The following is a 13,535-nucleotide window of genomic DNA, read 5'->3' as shown; positions in this document are numbered from 1 at the left end:
GAGTTCTCTGAGGAAGGGCTGCCATGTGAGCTGCACCCCCCACCTTTTCTTAGGGAAGATAAGGCCTTTAGGGAATTGTCTCCTTCACTTGAGTTTTTCCTTTGACTCTCTGACTCTCTTAACTCCACCCTTGCCTGGGTTAGGGCTCATAATTGAAAATGCCTGAGGCTTTCTTTAATGAGCTACTTGGAATGGGAGGAAACCAAAAGGAAAAAGAGAGCAAGCTCCTTTTCAGGGCCGGTTGCCAGTCCTCTCAGTTTTGCCAGTTGACTGGTGTTGGTGCCCAGTTCTCTGTGCCCCTTTTCTGGGGACACAGCCATTTTCCAGTATTCTGAGCTCAGCCATCTCCAAAGCCTATGTTTTTATTTATTTATTATATTTTTTCTTTCAGCCCCACCAACTCTCTGCTGGAAGAAACCTCAGGGTTCCTTTCCTGCTTGCTCCAGGTTTATCTGTACTTGTAGCTTGTATTCAGTAGTCCAAATTTGTTAATTAAAACTGTAATTGGAGCTTGGCTGAGTTACTTTCCCTTGCTCCAGGTAGCCTGCTTCTCTTTCCCAAAGTGAAGATTTCCAACTCAGCCTGCCACGGCAGTGGGGGAGGGTTGCCAGCTCCGCAGTTTGTGGGGCTTTACTTACAGTTCTGTGCTGTGATCTCAGTTATTCCACCCATTCCAGGCTGGTGTATGATGTGTGTCCAGTCATGGATGTCCCCCAACATTTGTTCCAGACTATTTACTAGTTGTTCCTGGCTATTTATTCATTACTCTAGAGAACTAACTAAATTCCACACCTCTCTATGCTGTCATCTTGCACTGCCCACATTTGCACTATCATTTTATCTATCTATCCATTTTTCTGTCTGTTTGCTTGTGTATTTATCAATCCATTTTTTGAACACTTGAGTGTAGGTTGTATACATCATGCTCCTTGAACACTTAATATGGCCATGTACATTTCCCAAGAACAAAAATAGTCACTTATTTATCCACCTTAAGAGCAATTATCAAGTTCAAGAAGTTTAACATTTATATAAAGCTTACAGTCTATACATCTATTTTTCATGTGTCCCAATAATGTCCTTTTAAGCCTTCTCTGCTCCCTTCTAGATCCCATCCAGGATCAGGTATTGCCTTTAATTATCATTGTCTCTTTGGTTCTTCTTGCTTTCTTCCTTCCTCCCTTCCTCCCTTCCCCCCCTTCCTTCTTTCTTTCTTTCAATTGCAGGAACATATATACAGCAAAAAACTTTCCCATCTCAACCACCCCTAAGTATACCATTCAGTGGGATTAATCGCATTCACTACGTTGTACCCTCCCCAGCATGCATTACTGAAATTTTCTGATCTCCCTGAACAGAAACCCTATTCCCATTTTGCATTAACTCTCCAGTCCCCTGGATCCTGCCTCTGACAACCTGTACTCTAATTTCTGTCTCTATGAGCTTGCATATCATCTAATACTTTCTTTGTAGTTACCATGGGGCTTAAATTTCACATCCTAAATCTATAACAATCTTGTTTGCTTAACTTCAATAGTATACACAAACTATGCTACTATACCCCTCTGTCCCTCCACCTTTATGTAGTTCTTTATCACAAATTACATGTTTAAACATTATGAGTCCCAAATCACTGATTTCTCATTACATTTTATGCATTTGACTTTTAGATCCTGTAGGAAATTAAAAGTGGAGTTACAAATCCAAATACAATATTATTGACATTTATAGTTGCCCTTGTCATTACCCTCACTGGAGATCTTTATTTCTTTATGCAGCTTTGATCTGCTGTCTAGTGTCCTTTCCTTTCAACCTGCAGAACTCTCTTTAGCATCTCTTGTAGGGCTGATCTAGTGGTGATTAACCACCTTAACTTTTGTTTTTCTTGGAATGTTTAATCTCTCCCTCATTTTTGAAAGACAGTTTTGCCAGATAAAGAATTCTTGGCTAGCAGTTTTTTTGCTTTCAGCACTTTAGTTATGTAATTCCACTGCTTTCTTGCCTGTATGTTTTCTGATGAGAAATTGGCACTTAATATTACTGAGGCTCCCTTTTCATGACAAGTTGCTTTCCTCCTGCGGCTTTCAGAATTCTCTCTGTATCTTTGAATTTCAACAGTGTGATTATACTGGTATAACAATTATAATGTTATATAAAGGTTAAATAAAATTATAATGTTATACAAAGGTATAACTGTTATAAAGTTATAATGTTATATAAAGGTATAACAGTTTGGTATAATGGTGTGGATCTATTTGGATTTTTCTTGCTCAGAGTTTGTTGAGCATCTTGGATGTGTTTATTCATGTTTTTTCTTAAAGTGGGGAAGTTTTCAGCCACCATTTCTTTGAATATTGTCTCTGGACCTTTCTTCTTTGGGGACTTCCAAAGTGTGTATATTGGTGTGCTTGATGGTGTCCCACAGGTTCCTTAGACTCTGTTCACTTTTCTTCATTCTTTCTCTCTTCTTCTCCTCAAACTGGATATTTCAATTGTCTTAACTTCAAGTTCACTGATTCTTTCTTCTGCCAGCTCCAATCTGCTGTTGAACCCCTCGAGGGAATTTTTAATGTCTGCTATTGGGGTCTTCAGCAATGTGTGGTTCCTGTTCAGAATTTCCACCTCTCTGTTGATACTCTCTTTGTGTTCCTCTATCATCTTCCATGTTTTTCTTTAATTCTTTATCTGGTATGTCCCAGGTCTGGTCCTCCTCACTGATGGTTTCTAATGTTTTCATTTTCTCCTTTGGCTAAGCCATCACTTCTTGTTTCTTTGTAAGTTTTGTAACCTTTGCTGAAACCTGGACATTTTGATATTTTAATGAGTTCTTGCTGGAATTTAGACTCTGAGGCATCTGTCCCTTAAGCTTGTATTTGGCTTGTGTTATGACAGAGCTTTCCTTGAATGCTGGGGCTAAGAAGAAGAAGAAGAGGACAAGGAAGAGGAAGGGGGAAAGAAAGAAAACACCTTTCCCAGACTTTGCAGATTGACCTGTGTGAGTGCTGTCTTTCAGAGCTTATCCATATAATGAGTTTAGCGAATAGTGCGAGGCCAAAGTGTATGGGCTGCCTTGATCCTTTCTGTGCATGCATCTTATCTTGGGCATGCACATATGGTCCTGGGAATTACCTTCTTCTCTAAGAAATAGTTTCCTCACAGTCTCCAGCACTGCACTGTATGTCCTACAGCCAGCAATCTCCTGCCCCCAACAGTCACTTGATTGCTCTCCCACAGAGTTCTGTAAGAGAACTCAGTGAGCTGCCTTCTACATGCAGGGCAAGTTCTGAGACTAAAATTCCCTCAGACCTCTATCAGACAGATTGGCCAGATATACACACTCCCAGTATTTGCACAAGAGTTACTTGGCTCCCTCTGGAACCTGGAGTAAGGGAGCAGAGTGAGGGGTGATTCCCTGTTGAGCCAGTGAGAGGTGGGGAAGATGCCAGCCAGGACACAAGATCCTACTGCTTTTTAAGTAGCCTTTTTCATGATTTGGTCTTTGCCCTGTACTGCAGCCCTTTACCTGTTTTCTGGAGCTTTGAGAAAGATGTTCTGCCAGTTCTTGCTGGTTGCCCAACACTTTGTGAGGAGAAACAGCCCTGAAGAGTCTCACTCTGTTATCTTGATCCTAAACTTAACTTTTTAGAACAGTTTTAGATTTACAGAAAAGTTGTGAAGATAGTACAGAGTTCCCATATACATCTCACTCAGTTTCCCATATTACTAACATCTTACATTTGTATGGTACATTTTTTATAATTAATGAACCAATATTGATAAATTATTATTAACTAATGTCCATACTTTATTCAGATTTCCTTAGTTTTTACCTAATGTCCTTTTTCTGTTCAAACACTTATTAAATTTAGTTGCCAAGCCTCCTTTAGGCTCCTCTTGGCTATGACTTTCTCAGACTTGTTGTTTTTGATGACAATCACAGTTTTGAGGGATGCTGGTCAGGGATTTTGTAGAATGTCTCTCTATTCCAATTTTTATACCTCTAACTAATTCCTCTTATGGCATGGAGTTGGTACCTCCATTGTGATGTTACAAAGAAGTGGTGATAGCATGCATTCTTGTCTTCTAACCTATTTTTAACTGGAATGCCTCTGGAGTATCCCAGTAAATATTTTGAGCTAGGTAGAGGTCATTGTAATGAATTACATTCCTATATTTCTATAGTATTCTTATATTTCTCTTCCTCTCCTCCTTTCATCTACCACCTGATAAGTCAATAGTATTATTTTTCTTAGTATCTATGTTTGAATTGTTAAATATGCCTACATTTATGTGTGTCTGTGTATATCAGTGTGTACCTATGTATGTGTGTTTGTGTGTTTGTGTCTGTGTGTGTCTGTGTGCATCTGAATGTATGTCCGTGTATGTAGTGCATTGCTGTATGTCTGTATGTGTGGGTCTTTGTGTGTGTGTCTGTGTGTATTTGTGTCTGTGTATGTGCATCTCTGTGTGTATGTGTGTGTCTCTGTATGTATCTGTCTATGTCTGTGTATGGGGAAGGGTGCGAGTCAGGTACTTTTCTAGCCTGTTTTCACAACCCTATGGCTCTCTTCTTTTCTACCACCACAGAGACAGACTGTTTCCTACAAATTACAAATTTGGCAAGTCTGCCTCCTCTGCTTCTCTGAACCAAATTGGAACTAGGGAGCCTTCTGACCCAAGCCCTGTTTATCTCAGCTGTTACTCCTCATGGTGTACCCCTCCCCTTCACTTTCAGGAAATGCATTTTTTCTGGAGTCTTTCACTGCCGCACCCTCTCACCACCCAACTTTTCACTTTTTCCCATACTGTTTTTGCCTGATATCAGCTGCTTTGGCAGACCCCTTACAAATCTTTTGGAGCCTGAAAAATCATATTTCTCTTCAATTTTGATCAAAAATGGAGTTTGTGGGATTTGTTGTTGTTTTTGTTGTTGCTGTTTTGGTGGGGGGGAGATAAAAGAATGCAATATAAAATTATAAATGACAAAATAGAGATAAGGAATGATCAAGATATGTAAACCAGTTATAACTAGAAGACTATAAGATTAAAGGGATAAAAGAAATAAGTGAGTTTTAAAAATTATACAAAAAATATAATCAACAATTTATAAGATTAGAAACTGAGCTTATAAAACAAAGAAAGTTTATAATATTCAAACAGACCAGGGATCTATGTATCTAAGGCAGCCAACTGTACAGTGTCCTTCCAGTCTCCCACACAGAGCCAGAGTTTGAATCCCACTTTAGCCAACTCCAAATCTCTTCTAGACTATATCTCACTGCTTAAACATTTTGGGGCCTTTATTTCTGATTTCTAATTTTTGCTAAAAACTGAAGGATGGTGTCCAATTCATTTTGCTGCCAGAGTTTCCCAAAGCAAATTTTATTGGAAACATGTAAAGTATAAGTTCATAATTCCTAATTCTCAATTTTGAGAAAACCAAAAATATTATATTTCTTTTTAAATATATTTTTATTAGAGAAATTGTAGGTTTCAGAAAAATCATGCAGAATAGAGTTCCCATAGCACCCCACCCCAACCCCATTATTAACACTTTGCATTAGTGTGGTACCTTTTTTCAACTGATAAAAGAATATTATTACAATTGTACTATTAACTATAGTCCATAGTGTACATTGGGGTTCACTGTGAGTTTATCAATTCATTCTTCTTACTGTCATTTTTCAATTTCCCAGAGAAGATGAAAATACAGACTTTTGCAGCTATATTCATACCAAAAGTCTGAATGAAGTAATTTTTGACCTATAGACTACCCACTAATTTCTGGAACTAGGAGGCAATCTAGTCAATCTTTGAATTCTGTCACATAAAATTTTACTAGAAATATAATGGGGATTTGGGGGATAGGATTGGTGAACTTTGTGTAATGAAATAGAAACCTGAATTTACCAGTGTAAAATAGTTAATTAAGAGATGGGGAAATTCATTAATTCAGTAGAAAATAGTTGGACAACTGCTTTGTGCTGGGGATTTTGTTTGACAGTTACGTAGTGGTCATTGTTAGTGGAGTTACTCCAATTCATGATTAAGACTGTTTGCCCTCAGTTTACTGGGGATAATAAAGCCAACCTCATCTACTTCAGGGTGTTGTTGAGGTTGTAACTAGTTTCAGTATATGAAAGCATTTTGTGGATTTCTGACTTTTGAAAGGGGGATTTGGAGCCATTCTAAGTTTTTCTGGAGTAAAGTGTTTGGGACCAAAAATGAAAGAAGTTTGTGTCTGGTTCATATGAGCCAAGAGAGCCTAAAGATGGAGTGGACAGTCACTGACTGGTACAAGATACAGAATGTCAGGTGGTTGTGGCCTGGCCAAGGGTAGACATTGGCCATTTCCATAATATGGGAGAGAGTGATATAGGGAAACATGCCTCAGGGCTTGAGGCAGGCAAATTATTGGGGCAAGGATGAGATCGACTGAAGGAGAACATAGGAACCAAGAGTCAAATAGTGTTGATGGTCAGAGGGCAGCAAGTGAAGGACATCCCTGCTGCCAAGATTATACCTCCTCATTTTCCCTCAGCTGGAGTTACTTCCATTTTCAGCAGGTGCTCACTTTTCCCTGGTCTGATCAGAAACTCCCTGATTTAGATTTAAGTTCTTAGACACAGACTCAGAGACTCTGAGATTAGTGTGCAGATTTAATGGAGAGACCTCTTGGGAACAACACCTGTAAGGGTGTGAAGGAAGCAGGATTGGACAGTGGGAAAAGTTGAACAGTGATGAGGTTGCAACTGAGGCCTCAGCTAATCTTATGGGGGAGCTCTGGGTTTGGGATGGCCCTTTGGAGTTGTCCTAAATTAAGATAAGGGCGCAGGAGTTTGTATCCCCCCATTATCCAGTCATTGAATGTGAGCTGCCCCCTAGGGGGACAATTCCTGAAGGGAGACTAGCTGAGAGCTGTCAGCTGCCAACACTGGTAGCGGATAGGACAAGTGCCTGGGTCCTGAACAGGGCTGTGTATGGCAGCACAACACAGCATTCACTACAGTCTCCTAAAGCCTGGACATAGCCGATTCAGTAACTTAAATCCACTGCTTCTTGGGTCTATGATTTTTCTTTGGTCTTATCTTTTCCTACTTTGCTACCACCACCACCACCATCACCACATATTCACTTTAGTCACCAAAAACCCCCGCTCACCACTCTCTAAACACACAGAGCTCTCTAATGCCACCTTCCCTCCTCATTTGCTATTTCATGAGGCCTAGAATGTCTTTCCTCCCAACCATCCATCAAAATCATGTTCCTCCTACAGGGCCAAGTTCAAAATTCATTTATGTTATGAAAATCTGAATTTGAATCAATTTCTCCTTCCTCTGGAGTCCCAAAGCATTTTGTTTGTAATTCTGTTATCATATCTGTCTTGCTTGCATTATAGGTAATCTTGTTTATTTTTCTCTCATCAGACTGTAAATTCTCTGAGTGCAGAACTTACCCATTTATCTCTTATTCCCTCCATAACCTAGCACTCTGCTTGGGTCAAAGTAATTATTCAACAAATATGAAATAATTGCATCAAATAATTCCAGACTGTTAGGGGTTTCTCAGAAAAGGTCTGAAGACCTCTCTTTGGCATCACCATGTATTTTTCCTTCTTGTGGGAAGCAGATGAAATTTATTTATTTGACAGAAATTTATTGTGTGCCTACTATGGGACAGACACAGACCACATTATTTTTTATTGTTCTTAAGCAAATTGTACCTAGTCTGTGCTCCCCAGAAGCTAGGCAAGTTGCAACAGGAAAGGACACATCTCATGTCTAAAATTTTATAGTAAAACCTGTGTTTGTGTAGAAATCATACTGGCTTACTTCCTCTGTCTCTGCTACTACGGACTGGGAAGAAATTCTGTTGTCAGTGTTCTGAGAAGGCTAGGTTTGGATGTCACCAGAGGCTCTCTGGTCCCACCCTGAGGGAGCACTCCCCCTCAACTTTGGAACAAGGGGGGCCTCGAGTGTCTTCAGGTGATGATAGACTCCCACCCTCAGGTGGAAGGACGGTCGTGGTAAGTGCACACCGCTCCATCGCTTAGCATTCTATGTGATGTGCAATGAAGAGACAGTAAAATCCCTTTGGCCAGTCTTTGTCTCTTAGAGGTGTATAATTTGTGTCACTGTGATTAAACGAATAAAATTCCAAGCTCTACCAGGAAAGAGGAGGCAGCCTCTGATTGGCTAGATCCAAAACCACGCTTTCCTTTAACTGACCCAGGAACATAGATGCATTTCATTAATTATATACTTATTTCTTTCAATCAAACTGAAATAGAGGCAATAATATACTCATTTTACAGATGAGAAAAACGGAAGCTAAGAGAAGAAAGTAACATGCTCAAGCTCACAAGAGGATGCAGAGGTAGGATTTGGCAGATCCTCGCATGCCTTACAGGCAGAGGTTTTTTTAGGGGGAGGCACTGCCTAGGAAGCCAGCCCACCCCTGATTTCTTATCCACTCTTGTCTCCGAGTGCCCTACAACACAATAGCGAATCCTTTCCCCTCCTCAAGTGGAACTCTTAACAGTGGACCCTTTGATCCCTCCCCGTGGGCAATTCCGTGGCACCTCCATGTGGTGAGGCAATGGGAACATCAGCAGCTAAGGTTCCCATCCCCAGCAGGAGACCCAAACACAAACGTGATCAGGAAAAAAAGGCTCTGTGGGATATATACAAGTTTATTTTGTTCTGTCTTATTTCTATACAGACATCAGCTTTTAAAATTACTTTTCTGAAACTATGTTTTCTGGAAATACATTTTTTATTTAAAAAAATGTAGGGCATGCAATAATGTGAAAACTTACAGAAGCACCTCAAACTGATTAACTCAGTTAATAGCTTGCAAATAGGTTACTGGTTTTGGAGGGATTAGAGGTCTCCCCAGACTTTGTTGGAGTTTTTGCTTATTCTGAGTAAGGCTGTAAGGACAGAGATAGCAATTTATCTAAATGGTATAAAATGATTAATTAGATTACTAAAATGACTTGTAAGAAATTGCTGACCAAACTTTTGAGTAACTCAAAAGTTTAAAACAAGGGCCAATATTTTAAAAGAGAGGATGACACTTTACAATTTCATCATTTTTTGACAGGGTCATTTTTATGCCACATCAGTAGTAACTTTTAGTTGATTATTCTCAACTCAATTGATGGCAAGCACTTCAAAATGATTAAGAAGGCATCATCATACTTTATTAGTCCTCCTCATTTTTAATTTTGAAAGCATTTTTTGTAAACAAATTAAAGACCCCAAATAAATGTATTTGTTACCTATGTATTATTTTTTAATGTAAATATTCATCTACTGTAATTAACACCAAACAAAACATGTCCACCGGAAATGAAACTGTGTTTGAATTTCCGCAAGTACATTTGGATTTTGAATGCCTTGTATTTCTTGCTGGAAATCAGAACTGCTAATGCCTTCATATCCTTATACTTGTAATTAACGCAAGAAGTTTGGCTTCAATTAACAAATAATCCTTTGCAACAAAAGAATCAAGGTCTAGGTCCACTACTTTACTAATTGTTTCTGCATATATTTGGCTTCATGCAATATATCGTGCCTCAGATATATTATTAGAAAAATACTAGGAGAGCATGTCAAAGTCTTCTATATTGTTCCAGAGAAGCTAGAGATTAGTTTAAGGGCTCATTTTTCACAGCAAAAGTAGCAATATACTCCATTAGTCAATTCTTTACAATTTCCTCTGGGGAACCCCACCAGTTCAGGTTTGAAGGGAATGGTCTTTCCCCTTCAGTATGAAACACTACTCAGAATTCTCCTCCTCGGATTTACTCATCCCTGCATGCACGCCTGGTGTGAAGGAGGATGCCTCAGTGCAGGTGAACTCTTGCCAGTCTGAAATTGCATGTTGGAAAAGGACATGCTAATTTCGGGGTGAAAAGTGAACTTTCTGCTATGGACGCAAATCTTCTTTCTGACAACTTCTCGGGGAACCCTTACTAAAATACGATTTTAAGTAAGCTCTTAATTTGAGAAGTTTATAAAGTCTGAGTTTTTGTTTTTGTTTTTGCATTTTTTTTTTTTAGAGAGCATCATGGAGGTCATGATCCATGGTGGACTGTGTGTAAGATGAGCTGGGGGTGTCAGCAGAGTAGAGTTGGGGGAGCCCACAGTATCGGCAGAGCAGAAAAGGGACCCTGCAGGTTTTGAGGAGCTGTACGATGTACTTCCGGAATTTCTCCCCCAGGAAAAAGTAGATGACGGGATTAAGGCAGCAGTGAACAAAAGCCAGGGTTTCTGTGGCCTGAATGGCATAGTCCAGGTGTCTTTCAAAAGTGCAGTCCTGAAGGATCTCTAGTTCCACCAGGGTCTCAAGGAAGAGCACTATGTTGTAAGGTGTCCAGAACCCCAGGAAGAGGACCACCACGGCAAAGATCATCTTCACCGCTTTGTTTTTCTTCTCGTTTTTACAGTGCTGCAGGGTCCTGATGATCATTGAGTAGCAAAACAGCATGATCCCCAAGGGGATCACCAATCCTAGGATGTTGATCTCCAGGGAGCTCAGAACCTTCCATGTTGTGGAGTTGAGTGAGTACCTGGTTTTGCAGTAGGTATGGTTGCGCTCAGTATAACAAGTGCTGAATAACAGGCCCGGAAGTGAGGCGAATACAGCCACTGACCACGTGGCCAAGCTGGTGATGACCCCATAGGTAAAGGTCCTCGCCCTCAAGGAAAACACTGCGTGTACAATCGCCAGATAGCGATCGATGCTCATAAGCATGATGAAGAATATGCCACTGTAAAATCCCACCAAGTACATCCAGGAAATAATCTTGCACAGACCTAGTCCAAAGAGCCACTGGTCTGCAGCATAGTAGCCCCAGAAAGGGAGGGAAAACACAAAGAGCAGATCCGAGATTGCGAGGTTGAGTAGGTAGACGTCAGTCATGGACTTCAGCCGCTTGTATTTGAACAGGACCAGAACTACCATGGAATTTCCAAGCAGACCAAACAGAAAGACCAAAAAGTAAAGGGGGGGGTAGGAAGATGCCCCCAAATGCCTTGATGCCTTCTTTGGTGCAAGGTTTCGGGATGCCTTCATAGAGATAATAATTGCTATACATGCTTTCATCCAGGGTAGTGTCTGTTATATCTGTGGGGTTCATTTTTTAATGGCAGGTCTAGGTCCAATCAAGGAGAAGTTGATGAGGAAAAGGGCAGACAAAATTTCTGCAAGAACAAAAACAAATCAAAACCGTGCTGAATGCAGAGCATAGCTCTTCCTGTTTAGCCCCTGGATCGTTATACATCCTGTCCAAGCTGAAACCCTCAATTCCTCGCAGGGCAGCACAACCAAATGACATAATCCTGGCCTTTGGTGTCAGGTAGATTTAATTAAAATTCCAGCTCTGCCATTCGCTAACTTTCTTACCCCTCTGCTGGGAACTTTGGTTCTTGCATTTGTAAGGTGGGGGGTAGAAAACTTCCTTTTCAAGGTGGCTATGTGGATGTGTTTCTAAAAGATATTCCCTAGTCTGGGTCACCGAAATCATTTGCAGGAATCACAAGACTAGTTGAGACCCTGAACAGTACTGTACCCAGGGCTTTTCTGACGTAAAAGCAAACATTTAAAAATCTATGCATGTTTCCTCTTCAGATCATAACTTCAAAAATTCAGTAATTGCTTAAGCAATCATTTGGCTAAAAGAAAGCCAGGTTAGTCACTCGCCTTTATATAAAAATTTCAATTCTTTCTGCATGCTTTGCCCTTCATAGATTTCAAAGCATGTTTACCGGCATTGTGCATTTAATCCCATCCCATGGTCCTGTCCCCATGCCCCTTGAATAAAAACCTTGTGCTGTGAGCCAAGCAAGCATAACTGACCCATGGTGTAGATGAGTGATGAAAGGTTCAGAGAGGTTAACTGACTTCTGAAGACCACACAGCTATGAATAGAACTTGCTTATCAGAACCCAAGTTCCAGTGATGTGCTGGTAAACCAGGTCTCGGGGTGGGGGGGTAGGAAAAAAAGCCCTGATTTGTAGTGTTTGCAGGTTTTCGTAGTATAAATACTCTCACCTTGACCAGGTTCAAGCTACCAACTTTTTAATAATTCCCTCACAAAGTTCCTGGGCATTTAACAGTCGGCTCTCAGGAGTTGGTCGAGCTGGCTCCACTACACCACTGGCATCCTCATGTTGGCTCTAGAATGTCATCTCAGGTGGACACATGCCTGATCTTTCATGAATGGGTGGCTAGTCCTGCCTGGGCCAATTTGACACTAACCCAGCAAATGTGCTTTCAAGGCTTGCAATATTCGGTTGGGTAATTTGAGGGAACTTTTTGGTCTCTTCATTAAACAGCATAGAGGAATCAGTATAAGCTGCACTGAATCCTATTAGAGTGGGAATCAGTCTGATAGGTTTGGAAAAGACACATTGTAGCCAGAAATAAAATTTCTTCCTCTTCAGTCACCCTCATTTCTTAAGTCGGGAGAGGAAGAGGTTAAAACCTTCTTAAAGTTACACGCATGTTCACATGTGAAAAACAGAGCAATTCAGGGATTATGGCCCTTTCTGGCTCAAGGTCACCCTCCTCTTGCTTCTTTCTTAATGCTTCCATGGAACCCTGACATTCCTTATTAAAACACTTTTCACATTGTTCAGTAATTCACACACACAACCCACAATTCTAGTCTTTCTTCACCATTTTACCAGTGAAAAATTAAAGGAATAAAAGAGGCTGAGAAGTTAGAAATTATCAGAACATGAAACACTCCACACAGCTGGTAAATGTTTGTAATTATTCTGTAGGTCCTTTTTGTATGTTTCTTTGCTTGGGAGTCTTGATAGAAAGAAACAGCAGAAAAGCTTGTATTTTTGATGAAAATTATCTGTGTGTTCTGGGCATGTGCACAGGGACCAGATGTGTGTGGGGAGAAAGCACTGCGTATCTGACTGCCCTGCACATGAGGGCTCAGAGGGAAGGTGCAGGTGATGGTGTGTGAACTCCATGTGCCAACTGTGAGCACTGGAATGACCCAGATGCCTGAGAACCAGTGCTGGCCAGCTCCGTGCACGTGCTCAAGTCCAAACACATATCTAGAAAACAGACTTCCAAGGGCCTCAGCCCTAAAAATGTCCCCGTCCCCACTTACCTTGCTCTTTTGAATGTGGCTCTGAGGAAGGTCTGCGAGGCAGTGTCGGGCTTGCTTAAGAAGCTCAGCACTGAGAGCGCCAGGTGCTTTTGAGGGTGTGAGGCTTCCTGTGAGCTACCAGCTCTATCCCTTACCCATCTAGGCTGAGTTCAAACAGGGTTTTCGATAGTTACAAGTAAGCAGCAGAAAATGCATGACTCTTAGTCACTCATTTCCCAGAACCGAAAGCTGAGGTTTGCTCTCTGCTGGATTAGGGAGGAAAATGAATTAAGTTTTTAAAAAGCACAGCTTTTTAATGAAAAAAAAATTTCCTTTTAACTGGCTACATGCAATAGAAATGGTCTTCATGTTTTGGATCAATGACTATTTATTAATTTCCCAGGGGCTGTTTATTATA

General features: G+C 40.7%; 1 protein-coding gene and 1 long non-coding RNA gene across 2 annotated transcripts; one reads left to right on the top strand and one right to left on the bottom strand.

Moving 5' to 3' along the window:
• Positions 1 to 2,967: 2,967 nt before the first annotated feature.
• Positions 2,968 to 10,514, top strand: LOC119527988. The gene is made up of 3 exons (XR_005215528.1): positions 2,968 to 2,995; positions 8,315 to 8,376; positions 10,454 to 10,514. It is a non-coding gene; the product is annotated as an uncharacterized LOC119527988 (long non-coding RNA).
• On the bottom strand, positions 8,683 to 13,228 carry CCR4 (C-C motif chemokine receptor 4). The gene is given in 3 exon segments (XM_037828568.1): positions 8,683 to 11,019; positions 11,021 to 11,210; positions 13,139 to 13,228. Coding segments are annotated over 2 exon segments (1,083 nt in total). The 5' UTR covers positions 11,147 to 11,210; positions 13,139 to 13,228; the 3' UTR covers positions 8,683 to 10,062.
• Positions 13,229 to 13,535: the final 307 nt, after the last annotated feature.

Source organism: Choloepus didactylus, chromosome 1, assembly GCF_015220235.1.
Source record: "Choloepus didactylus isolate mChoDid1 chromosome 1, mChoDid1.pri, whole genome shotgun sequence".
NCBI lineage: Eukaryota > Metazoa > Chordata > Mammalia > Pilosa > Megalonychidae > Choloepus > Choloepus didactylus.
This window is presented reverse-complemented; position numbering and strand designations above follow the sequence as displayed.